The 12,751-nt window shown below is 49.3% G+C and overlaps 2 protein-coding genes across 2 annotated transcripts; both read right to left on the reverse strand.

Moving 5' to 3' along the window:
• Nucleotides 1-5,537: 5,537 nt before the first annotated feature.
• Nucleotides 5,538-9,646, reverse strand: LOC147340609 (uncharacterized protein CXorf49 homolog). Its single transcript, XM_086388884.1, has 6 exons — nt 8,194-9,646; nt 7,399-7,555; nt 6,780-6,856; nt 6,463-6,508; nt 5,877-5,918; nt 5,538-5,774 (listed from the first exon to the last, which is right to left on the reverse strand). The coding sequence occupies exons 1-5, from the start codon at nt 9,475-9,477 to the stop codon at nt 5,878-5,880; spliced, it is 1,605 nt and encodes a 534-aa protein (XP_086245010.1). The 5' UTR covers nt 9,478-9,646; the 3' UTR covers nt 5,538-5,774; nt 5,877.
• Nucleotides 9,647-11,001: 1,355 nt separating this feature from the next.
• Nucleotides 11,002-11,889, reverse strand: LOC147340610 (small ribosomal subunit protein eS4, X isoform-like). The gene has a single exon (XM_086388906.1). It carries the CDS (start codon nt 11,887-11,889, stop codon nt 11,098-11,100), a length of 792 nt encoding a protein of 263 aa, XP_086245032.1. The 3' UTR covers nt 11,002-11,097.
• Nucleotides 11,890-12,751: the final 862 nt, after the last annotated feature.

Consider the following 12,751-nt stretch of genomic DNA (forward strand, 5'->3'; position numbering starts at 1 on the left):
TTGAATTAAATATGAATTAAACAGACTATACATACACACAATGTGGAGAGTGTAAGCCCTCAATATCACAAATAATTATGAGCCAATCAACCCATGTAACTATACTCAGGTGACATAAATGTACATTGCACATCCAGAAGTCACCTATGTGTTCTTTTCTCTGAGGAATCCAAATGGATAAATCTACATACTTCCCAATTCCATTTACTTCACATTCTTGAGGAGGCCAAACTATAGACACAGAAAACAGACTAGGGATTGCCAGGATCTTGGGGTTGAGATTATGGGTTAAACTACCAAAGAGCATGAAACACTTTTGTAGCTGATGAAAATATTTTTTATGTTGATTGTAGTGGTGGTTCCATAATAGAATGTTTGTAGGCACTTAGATTTCGTATGTAAATGAATTTCAATAAACCCATATTACTTAATAAATTGTAGAAAGTACATTATGAGATCACAATCAGAGAAGAAAAAGAAACAAAGGGAATCCAAAATGGAAAAGGAAAATTAAAACTGTCGCTGTTTGCAGATGACATGTTACTATACATTGGAAATCCTAAGGATGCCACCTGAAATCTACCAGAATTTATAAATCAATTCAGTAAAGTTGCAGAGTACAAAATTATTATATAGAAATCTGTTACATTTCTATCCTGTTCAAGGAGTCCAATCCCAAAGAAGGGTAATGCCAAAGAACGTTCAAACTACCATACAGTTGTGTTCATTTCACACGCTAGTAAGTGAAAGTATTAGTTGCTCAGTCATGTGTGACTCTTGGCAGCCCCATGGACTGTAACCCACGAGGCTCCTCTGTTTATGGGTTTCTCCAGGCAAGAACACTAGAGTGAGTAGCCATTCCCCTCCTCCAGGGGATCTTCCTGACCCAGGGCCCAGAACTCAGGTTTCCTGCATTGCAGTCAGATTCTCTATCATCCGAGCCACCAAGGAAGACCCTGGTGCTAGTAAGGTGATGCTCAAGATCCTTCAAGCTAGGCTTCTGCAGTATGTGAACTAAGAACTTCCAGATGTACAAACTGGGTTTTAAAAAGTCAGAGGAACCAGAGATCAAATTGCCAATATTCATTGGATCACGTAGAAAGCAAGGGAGTTCCAGAAAAACATCTACTTCTTCTTCATTGACTATGCTAAAGCCTTTGACTGTGATCATTATGAACTGTGGAAAATTCTTAAAGAGATGGGAGTACCAGACCACTTTATCTGTCTCTTGAGAAACCTGTATGCGGGTCAAGAAGCAACAGTTAGAACCGAACGTGGAGCAATGGACTGGTTCAAAATTGGGAAAGGAGTACATCAAGGCTGTATATTGTCACCTTGATTAAATAATCAGAGTACATCATGCGAAATGCTGGGCTGGATGAATCACAGGTCGAAATCAAAATTGCCAGGAGAAATAGCAATAACCTCAGATAGGCAGGTGATACCACTCTAATGGCAGAAAACGAAGAGGAACTAAAGAGCCTCTTGATGAATGTGAAAGAGGAGAGTGGAAAAGCTGGATTAAAAATAATAATTGGTACAACACTTTTTTTTCTTTTTTAATTTATTTTTCAATTTAAGGATAATTAATTGCTTTACAGAATTTTGTTTTCTGTCAAACATCAATATGAATCAGCCATAGGTGTACATATGCCCTCTCCCGCTTGAACCTCCCTCCCATCTCCCTCCCCATCCCACCCCTCTAGGTTGATACAGAGCCCCTGTTTGAGTTCCCTGAGACATACAGCAAATTCCCATTGGCCATCTATTTTACATATGGTAACGCAAGTTTCCATGTTACTCTCTCCACACATCTCACCGTCTCCACCCCTCTCCCCATGTCCATAAGTCTGTTCTCTATGTCTGCTTCTCCATTGCTGCCCTGCAAATAAATTCATTGGCATCATTTTTCTAGATTCCATATATATGCATTAGTGCATACAATATTTATTTTCCTCTTTCTGACTTCTCTCTGTATAATAGGCTCTAGGTTCATCCACCACATTAGAACTGATTCAAATGCGTTCCTTTTTATGGCTGAGTAATATTTCATTGTGTATATGTACTACAGCTTCTTTACCCATTCATCTGTCGCTTTTCTCTAGTTGCGGCAAGTGGGGGCTACTCTCTAGTTGAGGTGTGCGGGCCCCTAATTGCAGTGGCTTCTCTTGTTTGGAGCACAGGCTCTAGGTGCGCAGACTCAGTAGCTGCAGCTCCCGGGCTCTAGCGCGCAGGCTCATAGTTGTAGTGCACAGGCTTAGTTGCTCTGCGGCTTGTGGATCCTCCCAGATCAGGGAGTGAACCTGTGTATCCTGCACGGGCAAGCACATTCTTTTCCACTGAGCCACCAGGGAAGCCCTCTTTCTTGTTTCTTAATGTATTCATTTATCACTATAAACTTCTTTCGTAGAACTGCTTTTGTAGTACATTGTGGTTCCGTTTTCATTTGTTTCGAGATATTTTTAAACATACCATTTTACTTCTTCTTTGACCCATTAGTTGTTCAGGAGTGTGCTACTTAATATCCAGATATCTGAATTTTCCAGCTTTGTTCCTGTTATTGATTTCTAGTTTCATGCCATTGTAGTCGCAAAAGATACTTGACGTGGTTTCAACCTTCTTAAATTTGCTTAGAGATGTTTCATGAGATATCATATGATCCATCCTGGAAGATGTTCCATTTGAACTTGAGAAGAATGTGTTCTGCGGCTGTGAGATGGAATGTTGTATAAGTCTGCTAAGTCCATCTGGTCTACAGTATGGTTCAAGCCCATTTCCTTTTTCCTTTTGCTGATCTCGTATGGTTAATCTATCCATTGTGAAAGTGGAATACTGAAGTCCCCTACTATTGTTGTGTTGTTACCTATTTAGCCCTTCAGATCTGTTAGTATTTGCTCAATATACTCAGGTGTTCCAATGGTGGGTGGGTATATATTAAGACTCACAATTCTTGTATCATCTCGATGAACTGACACCCTTTATCATTATATAATGACTTTCTTTGCCTCAAATTTGGCTTAAAGCCTATTTGGTCTGATATCGGTATGGCTACTCCTGCTCTCTTTTGTTTCCCACTTTCATGGAATACCTTTCACCATCCCTTCATGTTGAGCATAGGTATGACCTTAAAACTGAAGTGAGTCTCTTGTAGGCAGCAGTGCAGTTGAGCATTTGTTTTGTTTTGTTTTTAATCCATCCATCCACTCTATTCCTTTTGCTGGAGAACTAAATCCAGTTACATTTAGAGTAATTATCGATAGGTAAGTATTTAATAATGCCATCATATTGATTTCTGACTGATTTTTAGTTCCCTAATTCCTTTCTTCCATTTTAGCTGCTTTCCTTTGTAAATTGATTTTCATGGTAAGTTTTGGTTCCCTTCTCTTCATCTTTGTGAATCTAATGTATGCTTTTGCTTTGTGGTTACCATGGAGCTTGCATAAAATATCACACACGTTAAGTTTTTTTATATTACCATTTATGTATTTTAAATTGCATACCCATTAACAAATTGTTGATGCTACAGCAAATTTTTATCTTTTAATCTTGATGCTAGAGTTAAGTAGGTACACCCCCATATTACACTGTTAGATTATTCTGGATCTGAATGTATGCGTCCCTCTACCACTGTGTTGTATGTTTTTGTAATATTAATTGAGTGGAAGGAGTAAGTCCCACGCATGTTCTTTTCTGACCCTGAGGTCTGTGACTGTCCCAACCCTCGTGCTCTGTCCACCTGACGTCATGCTATGAGCCCCGGAAGGAAGTCAATGTGAGAATATGGGGGAAGGGCGGACCCAAGTGCTCCCCATTGCTCAGGTCCAGTCACCCCTAACTCCCCACAAGTAACCCAGGTTTCGCCGAGGGGGGGGGGTCTCCTGTTTCTAAGATGGGCAGCCATGTCCCCAGAGCCACCTTCCCATTTTCACTCATCCACACCCTCAGCAGTTGGCAGACATCACAGAATCACAAGGTAGGATCCAGTGCCTCCTCCAGCGACTCCAACATTTTGAGATGTCCTGTCCTGAGGTTTGGTGAACTGCATCCTCCCCTTCTAAGTTTTGGGAACGTGACAACACCCCTTGAATAAAGGAGATCCAACCCTTGCTTTGGCTCAATCAATGCCTTACAGAATCTGGACCAGTCTCTACTTCCATTACTCCCTGATTCACATCTTTCTGCCTCAAGGGGCATTATCCCTGACGACTTTTATTCACACACAGAGATGCCCAGGCACCAACTTGGAATGTGCATCATACCCTCTTTTGTGAAATAAAACCATGGTCTTTCAGGAAGGGAGTCAGGCAGAACCTACCCTCACTTCACTCAAATACAAATGTGTCCCTCTGAGTCGCAGGCTGGCACAGCCCTGGGGTCTTGGCTGAGAGAAGGAAGTCCTCCCCAAACTTCAGGGCGGGGGGTGGGGGGGAACTGAACATGGATTTCAGACTTAGTCTTGTGTGCCCTAACAAGTAGTCTGGGCGACTGAGCTGGGACACTCTGGGAAACATCATTTGCAGGAAAATCTATGTCATTGGGGCTGGTGGAACAGTATTTGATGGAGACCCTGTAAGAACACAGACTTACCAACCATACTTGTCATAGAGCCTGACGGGCCTGTTTCCACTCAAGGGCAGAGAGACATCCAGGCTGCAGGAGTGTAGGCTGGTCAGCTGGCTAGGGCAGGGAGGCCATGAAAGCTCCAAGGACTGGACCATCCATCTCTAGCTGTCAGGGTGCACTCTGCCCCAGATTGGCACCAGACGCCTCTCCTGACTTCCAGCTCGGCAACTAACCTCAGTTTTTCTCCTGTGCTCCCTGTACCTTCGCTCCTGCTCCCCAGTTCACTGGGTCCAAGATTCATTCTCATGCCCTTTACTGACCCCGAGGAAGGGGAAGCAAAAGTTTTGGTGCCTGAGTCTCAGGGATGAGTGCTAAAGAGGAGAGGGGGAGAGTATGCAGGTTCCTGCTTGCAAGGTGGCACCGGGGGGTGGGGTAGAGACTCCACTGAGAGGGTAGGGCCTGGGAAGGGGGAAGATGAGCACACCTGTGCCTGTTACCACCTGCTTAAGTAAACACGCAGGCAAGGTCATCGATGGCAAGCCAGGGGAGGGATGGAGGGTGCTCTGACAGGAAAGCAGAGTGGTCAGGGTAAGCAGGACAATGAGTGCAGTGAGGGAAGGGTGAAAGACTAGAGCTCTGTAAGGGGGTCACGAGTTCCTTCTGACAGGGAGGCAGAATGGCAGCAATGAATGGAAACTGCTAAACCCCAGAGGAGGGTGTTTAGAGAACTAGAAGAGGGCCTTCAGGGAAAAGGGAGGACGTGCCAATGTGGCCAGACAGAGCCCACACAGAACACAGACTGGGGGCGCTCCGCTGGCCTGACGGCCTGGATGGTAGCAGAGGCTGACCCAGAGTCCCCACCACAGATTCCAGAGGTACTGTTCTGGAAAATGCTCTGAGGTGGAACAGCTTCCCACCAGGCCTCGTCCCACTCCCTTAACCCCTACCCCGCAGAGAGAGGGCAGAACACAGAATATGAGAAGTCCTTTAATCAAAAACTGCTGTGGCAAAACCAATACAATATTGTAAAGTAAAATAAATTAATTAATTTTTTAAAAAAACAACTGCTGTGAGACTGGGGCAGAGAGGGGGCAAAACAAGGGGCAGAGGATGCCCTGGTGGAGGCAGAACAAGAGGCAACAAGCTTGGCCACAGCTCGCCGGTCCCGGAGGTAACAGCTGCTCCTCTTGCAGGAAGATACTGGGCTCAACCTGTGAAACAGCAGTCAGGGAAGAGCCTCAAGCCAGGGCCAGCCCACAGCCCTGCTCAACAGCCGACGTTGTGGGAAGGGGTATGGAATGTGTAACACTCACTTCAAAGGATCCGGAACTTCTCAGCCAGGTACTGCATGGAGGCTGCAACAGGGAGAGGCATAAACAGGTGCTCCAGACAGACGGACACAGAAGCCTGTCCCCCTGTCCCCGTGGGGAACCACCTAGCCCTGCAACCTGAAACCCACGTACCCCCAGCCCTGATGCAAAGAAAGAGCTCTGGGCCTGATCGGGCCCCACTACCCGAATTAAATGTGGAGCCATTTCCTAAAAGGAAACAAAACGTGCCAGCAGCTCTCAAGCTTGGGGCCACGCCCAAACCATTCAAAAATTGTCTCGCAAAATATCCAACAAGAACCTTAGAGGCCACACCAGATCAACAAGGCATCTCTACAAGTCCTATCAGAAGGAACTCTCTAGGACTCGAATGGCTGGCAGAGTGTGCACGCAGTCCACACAGTACGTTGTTACTTGTCCGCACGCCCCAGGGGCAGGCTTGCTAGGTTCTCCTCCCCACAGGAATGCTGATCCCTGCGAGGTCCCCTGCACTTGCAGCCCACCCCACCCCAAGGGCCCACCCCGCTTCTGCACTGAGAACCCGCTGTTCTCTGTCCCTGGTTCCTCATACCAAGTTGCTCCTTAAGGTCGTCTATTTCTTTCTGTAGCACCAGACACTAGGCCAGCAGACACAGGAGGAAGAGAAATGGTTAGTATACACCCGCCTCCCCTCTCCTCCTCCTCTCCTCTCCCCTGGGCCCTTCATCCCAAAGCCAGGTGTCCAGACTGGCAAGGGAAAGACTTTCCTCAGTGGAAAGGAGGTGGGCTCCCTCCCTGGGGTGTGGGATGGGGATGAGGGAGGGGGGCCCACACATGTCCGTTGAACTTGGACCCAGATCCCACCATGGGGTTTGGGTGTGCATTTCCAGGAGTCAGAAGAAGCATTACCCGAGGACAGCCCTGCCTTCTGGGTGGCTGCTGCTGCCTTTTCAGTCTTGGGTGATGGTCAGCTGGTTTCTGGTCACCTGATAGGGAAAAGACACACGATCCAGCTTCCCAGGCTCCCAGTGAGGTGGAAAGGGCCAAGCAGGGTCTAACGTGAGGTGAGGCAGTACCACCCTCTGCTAGCATCAAGCCTCCCCTGCTCTGCCTGGCAGGCAGCCCAAACCTTCTCTCTGGGCCTGCCCCTCCTATTCCGCAGGGGCAGCCATTTCACCACGATGGTCTCCAAAGACTGTGGTTCTGGGTTCGAGCTTCCCAGAGCGGCAGCCACAGCCAGCACCTGGGAGAGCAATGTGGGCGAACAGCACTTCACAGAAAAGGCTATTAGCCTGCAGGTCTACGCCCAGAGTAGCTGTTGGGGCACTGCCACCAATCACCCCTGCCAAACAAATCCCACACAGAAGGTGATGGGGCCAGGGTCAGCCCTGTTGACACCCTGTTTCCCATGGGAGAAGTGGCCTGAGAGCAACGCTGAGCCCCCAGAAAAGAGAGAGTGAGTCAGAGACGGAGGTTTCTGCCCTCACCCCTGGTCTCCACCCCCCAAATCAAAACCCAGGACACTCACCTGAGGGGCCAGGCCCTCTGGGCATGACTTCTCCCTTGTTCATGGCCACGGGCTTTGAGTTGCCTGAATCCTGCCCACCTCTGATGCTGAGGTTGGCGGTGCTGGGTTCTCCATGATGCACCCGTGGACAAGATGGCCACGGCCTGTCAGTGGTCAGCTAAAAACAAAGATTTCTCACTGATCTGGAGTAAGGACGTGTGTGTATGTGTGTGTGTGTGTGTGCACGCGCACGCACGCATGCGCGCACGTGTGTGTACCAGTGCATTTATGTGTCTATGTCTGTGTGTGAGAGAGCTCGTATGATTCAAGACTGAGCTGAGGCAGGGAATTGGAAAGAGAATTGAAAGGCTGATCTCTTTAGCACATTCTCTGTCAGCCAGCCCCAGGCCAGCAGGCAGAGCTGAGCAGGGGACAACAGTGTGGAACTGAGAAAGCCTGGGGCCCCTGCAAGGAAGGTTTGGGGAACAGCCAGGAAGTAGGATTCAGGAAAGTGATGCGTCTAAACACCGAAGCTCTGTGAAGCTTTTAAGGGGTCCCCTCAAATCAATTCCCTTCCACGCCAGCCCCAGCCTCGTGGAGGAGGCTGGAAACAGGCCAAGGGTGGAGAACCAAGCCCAGCACACCCAAAGTGCTACCTTAACGTTTGTCCCTAGTAAAAGGACCCCAAACTGGCATCCTAATGACCCAGTGACGACCCCTGAGGAATGGAGAGAGGGGAGCACGGGGTGAAGACATGTGTCCTGGGGAGGGTGGGAGGGGAAGAGTGGGGAGAGAGGAGGGGCCTGGCATACTCACTTGGCCCTTTGGGACTGGGTCTCTATTTGGGTCGTTGTCTTCCCCTGACACCGCCGTTGCTGCCACCAACTCCCGGGCCCGCCTAGCCACAGATTTCTTCCCAGCGCCGGTGTGCTTGGACTCTTTGGCTCCCCAAGGGACCAAGGCATACTTCTGGGACCTCCCAAGCAGCGGGATGCCGGAGATTGGGGGGAAGGTGGCCGGATCCAGGGGAGTGGCCGAGATTCCCCGTCCCCAGGAAGGGAAGGTTCTCCCCGGGGCAGGTTTGGAGACGCCCCCAAGGGATTTCTTCTCCTGGACCCTCTTCCTCCTAGGACTGGGCCGCGGCAGCCTGCCTGTAGCGGCAGCTGCAGTAGCTGCTGCTGCTGCTACTCCCGGGAAGCTGGGCAGGCTGCCCCCCTTCCCCCAGAGCACGCTCTGTATTTTCTTAGGGGGTGAGATATCCTGCTGCTCTGCATCGCCCTGCTTGCCCTGCCTTTCCACAACCGAAATCAATCCTCGCGGAGCCGAGGACAGGCAAGTGCCTGGTACGTTAGGGAGAGTCTCCCTGCCTTGGACATTCGAGTGTCTGGGTGTGTCCCGGGGATCCTTGGGGCTGTTCAGCTTGGCCTGGCCTCCGTCTTTGGGATAAATGCTCACCCTCATAGGCTGTATCTCACTGCACTCATCAGAGGACTCGGAGTCGGAGAACAGCCTGGCTGGGCTTACTGAGGGGGGCCACTGGCGATCCACAGCCACGTTAGTGCTTCTCTTAGGGTTCCCCCAGGCCCGGCCCGCCCTGGGCCTGCCGACCCAGCGAGGGCCGGCCTCAGCCCGTGCCGCTTCCCCACACCTCTGGGCGGCCGCGCCTCGACTGCCGGGACGCGCCTCGACGTCCCGCAAGGGAGACACGTCGCCGACCCCGTGGCTCTCCGGGGACATGTGTCTGCGGATGCCCAGCAAGTCCAGGTCGGCCAGCTGCCGCAGGATGGCCGCCACTGACTCGTCAGACAGCTGCACGGCGTACCCTGTGTCGTCGGCCGGGGAGCCAGGTCGACCTTCGCAGCCCAACAGCACCGGCCCTCCCGCTTCCAGCACCTCCCGCTCTGACTCGAAGCCCTCAGGGTCTGGGAAGCCATCCCCGCCCTCACCCTCGCCACTTTGCGGTGCCCCGGGCTCGGGGCCGGGGTCGGGGCCGGGTCCCCGCGGGGCTGTGGAGCCGGCCTCAAGGCCGCTGGTCTGCTCCCCGCACTCTGAGCCGAAACCCGGTCCCCAAACAAGCACCTCATCATCTGAGGAGCTCATGTCGCGATCTGGGTGGCCGCCGGACCTGGGGCGGCGACGGTTTATCAACCGGGTCGCGGTGGCGGCGGTGATGGCGGTTGGGGCACCTGAGGCGAGTGGCGTCTGGACGTGCCGTCAAGCACCACAGGCACCGCACGCAAGAGATCGCCGCAAACGACGCGAGGCTTTCAGCGTGCCAGCGCTGCCGCCTCCTCATTGGTCCGGTTCCCGCCAACCAGCACGCGCCTTGTTTGCCCGCCCCCTCGAGGTGTAACCAATGGGGTCGAGGGCCTCCTCTGGTTTGTTGCTAAGCCCAAAAGCCATGCCGGCAGGTGGCGAGTTGGCTGATGAAGGTCATGCTGCGAGTGTATCTCTGTCAAGCCTCTCGTCCCACCTCCTCCTGTCCCACCTCCCCTTTTCGGTTAGAGTCACAGCCCTGAGTTCTGACCGTGTACGAAGTGGGTGGAGCCGGAGGCTGAGGGCGGGGGGTTGGGGTGGGTACTGAGGGTGCTGGGCGCCTAGCACGTGCTGAAAGCATTTGCCAGCCTTCCTTCCACCACAAGTCTTATGACCCAATGGGAGAATGGGCAGAGGAATCCTGCACTCAGTGATGAGTGGTCGGCGTACTTCTCCCTAAGTGGCCAGAGGACAAAGGGATCATAGTTTTGTTCTGTAACATCTCTGCCTCAACTGCTCCATCAAACGTTCTTGGCACGCAGATTTGGGGGACAGACTGGGGTTGACCTCACTCCCTCAGCTCTTTCCCCACTCTGAGGCAATTCAAAGAAGAGAGAGTCTCAGTCAGTGTCCAGTTACACCCGCAAAGATGCTCACCCCTGCTGATCCTGGAGATGTAAACTAAAACCACGAATCGGGCTTCACACACTAGGATGACAAGCTTCCAAGTGCTTAACCATTCTGAGAGTGGGAGAGTTTAGGAGCAAACCTCTGTGGTGGTGGTGCAAGAAATCCATTTGGGAGGTAATTTGGCACAATCTATGAAAAGCAACTTACACAGCAGAGACCCCGTGCCCGGCACTCTTCTAAGTGCTGTAGGTAAATAGTAATGCTTCCTTGTGACACTCCTAGGACCATAGTACTAATGATTACCAGCCTCTTACAGGTGAGGAAACAGGTACTGAGAGGTTCGGCCACTGGCCCATGGTCATTTGGCCCATGGGAATCAGTGGTAGAATTGAAGCCAAGCAGTTTGACTCCAGAGTCCTTGCTTTGATCCAAAGATCTAAAAAAGCTATTTTTTCCCCCTCTATCAGGAAGTCCACTGCCTGGCACATCTTCTAAAATTGAGGGTTTATTTCTCAGATGTCTGTTTTACTCCATTGGTCTATTTGTTAATATGGCAGTAACACACAGTTTTGATTACTGTAGCTTTGTAATGTTTTGAGATCAAGAAGTCTGAGTTCTCTACTTTTTCTTTGTCCAAATTGCTTTGCCTGTTAAGGATCTCTTTAGATTCTACTTAAATTTTAGGACAAGTTTTTCTATTTCTGTAAAGCATGCTATTGGGATTTTGATAGGGTTTGCTTTGTTTTTTGTTTTTTGTTTGTTTGTTTGTTTTTTTCCACTTGGTATTATCTTTAATTACAAAGACTTTTCCAATCTCATCACATAGAGATCATTTTATCCACTGCTCTGTTTGGCTGCCAATCTCTTATCTCTCTCCTCAGCAATGGTAAGGCGAATACCCTTTCCACGAGGAAGAGAGATCCATGGTTTGTTGCCTTTGCCAGTAACGAAAATGTTTGAGAGCTGTGTGGCAAAGCTGTTGCCGTTCGCATCTTTCACATGAACTACATCAAAAGAACCTAGATGCCTCTCCCGGTTTGAAATCACACCAATTCTTCCCAGGTTAGCACCTCCAGTCACCATGCACAGGTTACCAGTGTCAAATTTGATGAAATCAATAATCTTGCCAGTCTCCAAGTCAATCTGAATGGTATCATTCACCTTGATCAGGGGATCAGGGTAACGGATGGCACGAGCATCATGGGTTACCAGATGAGGGATTCCTTTTGTCCCCACAAATATCTTTCTTACTTTGCACAATTTATACTTGGCCTCCTGAGGTGTAATACGATGAACAGCAAAGCGACCCTTGGTGTCACAGATCAAACGAAAATTCTCTCCAGTCTTATCAATGCCGATGACATCCATAAAACCAGCAGGGTAGGTTATATCAGTGCGGACTTTGCCATCAATCTTAATGAAATGCTGCATGCAAATCTTCTTTACTTCATCTCCAGTTAGGGCATACTTAAGTCTATTCCTTAGGAAAGTGATTAGGGGGAGACACTCCCTTAGCTTGTGGGGGCCGGTAGATGGACGAGGGGCAAACACACCAGTCAGTTTATCCAGCATCCAATGTTTTGGAGCTGCTACGCATTTCAGGGGCTTCTTGGGACCCCGAGCCATGGCTGCGCTAGGCACGAAAAGAGTAGGGTTTGCTTTGGATCTGTAGATCACTCTGGGTAATGTGTTAGAAGAACAGATCCAGTGGAGTGTGTGTGTGTGTGTGTGTGTAAAAGAATTGACTCATTCAATTATAGAAGCTGGTGAGTCCCAAGATCTAGAGGGTGAGTTGGGTAGCTGGAGACCCAGAAGAGCCAGTGGTTTAGCTCTAGTCCAGGTTAGAAGGCCTAAGAACCAAACCAGTAGAGCTGATATTTCAGTTTGGGTCTAAAGGCAGGAAAAGAAGCTGATGTCCCAGGTCCAAAGGCTTTCACGCAGGAGGAATTCTCTTACATGAGGAAAGGTTGCCTTTTTGTTTTATTCAGCCTATCAGCTGATTAGGTAAAGCCCACCCACGTTGTCGGGGGGAAATCTGTTTTACCCAGTTGACTGATTTAAATGTTAATCTCATGAAAAAGCACCCTACAGAAACACCCAGAATAATGTTTGACTAAATATCTAGGCACTCTGTGGACCAGTCAAGCTGACACATAAAATTAAGCACCTCAGATAGTATGGGCTGCTTGACAATATTTAGTATTCCAGTCTGTGCAGACGGATGCCTTTCCATTTATTTGTCTTTTTCAGTTTCTTTCAGCAATGTTTTGTAGTTTGCAGTGTACAAGTTTTTTGACTCCTTGCTTGAGTTTATTCCTCAGTATTTTATCCTTTTTTGCTGCTAATGTCAATGGAATTGTTTTCTTAATTTCCTTTTCAAATTGTTCTTTGTTAGTGTATAGTAATACAACTGAATTTTGCTTTTGGATTTTGTGTCCTACAACTTTGTTGAATTTGTTTATTAGTTCTACCAGTTGTGTGCATGTGT

Source organism: Bos grunniens, chromosome X, assembly GCF_055505025.1.
Source record: "Bos grunniens cultivar Pamir isolate PY7600 chromosome X, Bosgru_T2T1.0, whole genome shotgun sequence".
Lineage (NCBI taxonomy): Eukaryota > Metazoa > Chordata > Mammalia > Artiodactyla > Bovidae > Bos > Bos grunniens.

Excerpts from the sequence above, each read along its gene's own strand:
- LOC147340609 (XM_086388884.1), bottom strand. The coding sequence starts at position 9,477 with ATGAGCTCCTCAGATGATGAGGTGCTTGTTTGGGGACCGGGTTTCGGC. Across the intron at positions 6,509-6,779 it reads GAAGGCAGGGCTGTCCTCGG|TGTCTGGTGCTACAGAAAGA; the intron begins GTAATGCTTCTT and ends CTGCTGGCCTAG. Across the intron at positions 5,919-6,462 it reads CGACCTTAAGGAGCAACTTG|CCTCCATGCAGTACCTGGCT; the intron begins GTATGAGGAACC and ends TCCCTGTTGCAG.
- LOC147340610 (XM_086388906.1), bottom strand. The coding sequence starts at position 11,889 with ATGGCTCGGGGTCCCAAGAAGCCCCTGAAATGCGTAGCAGCTCCAAAA.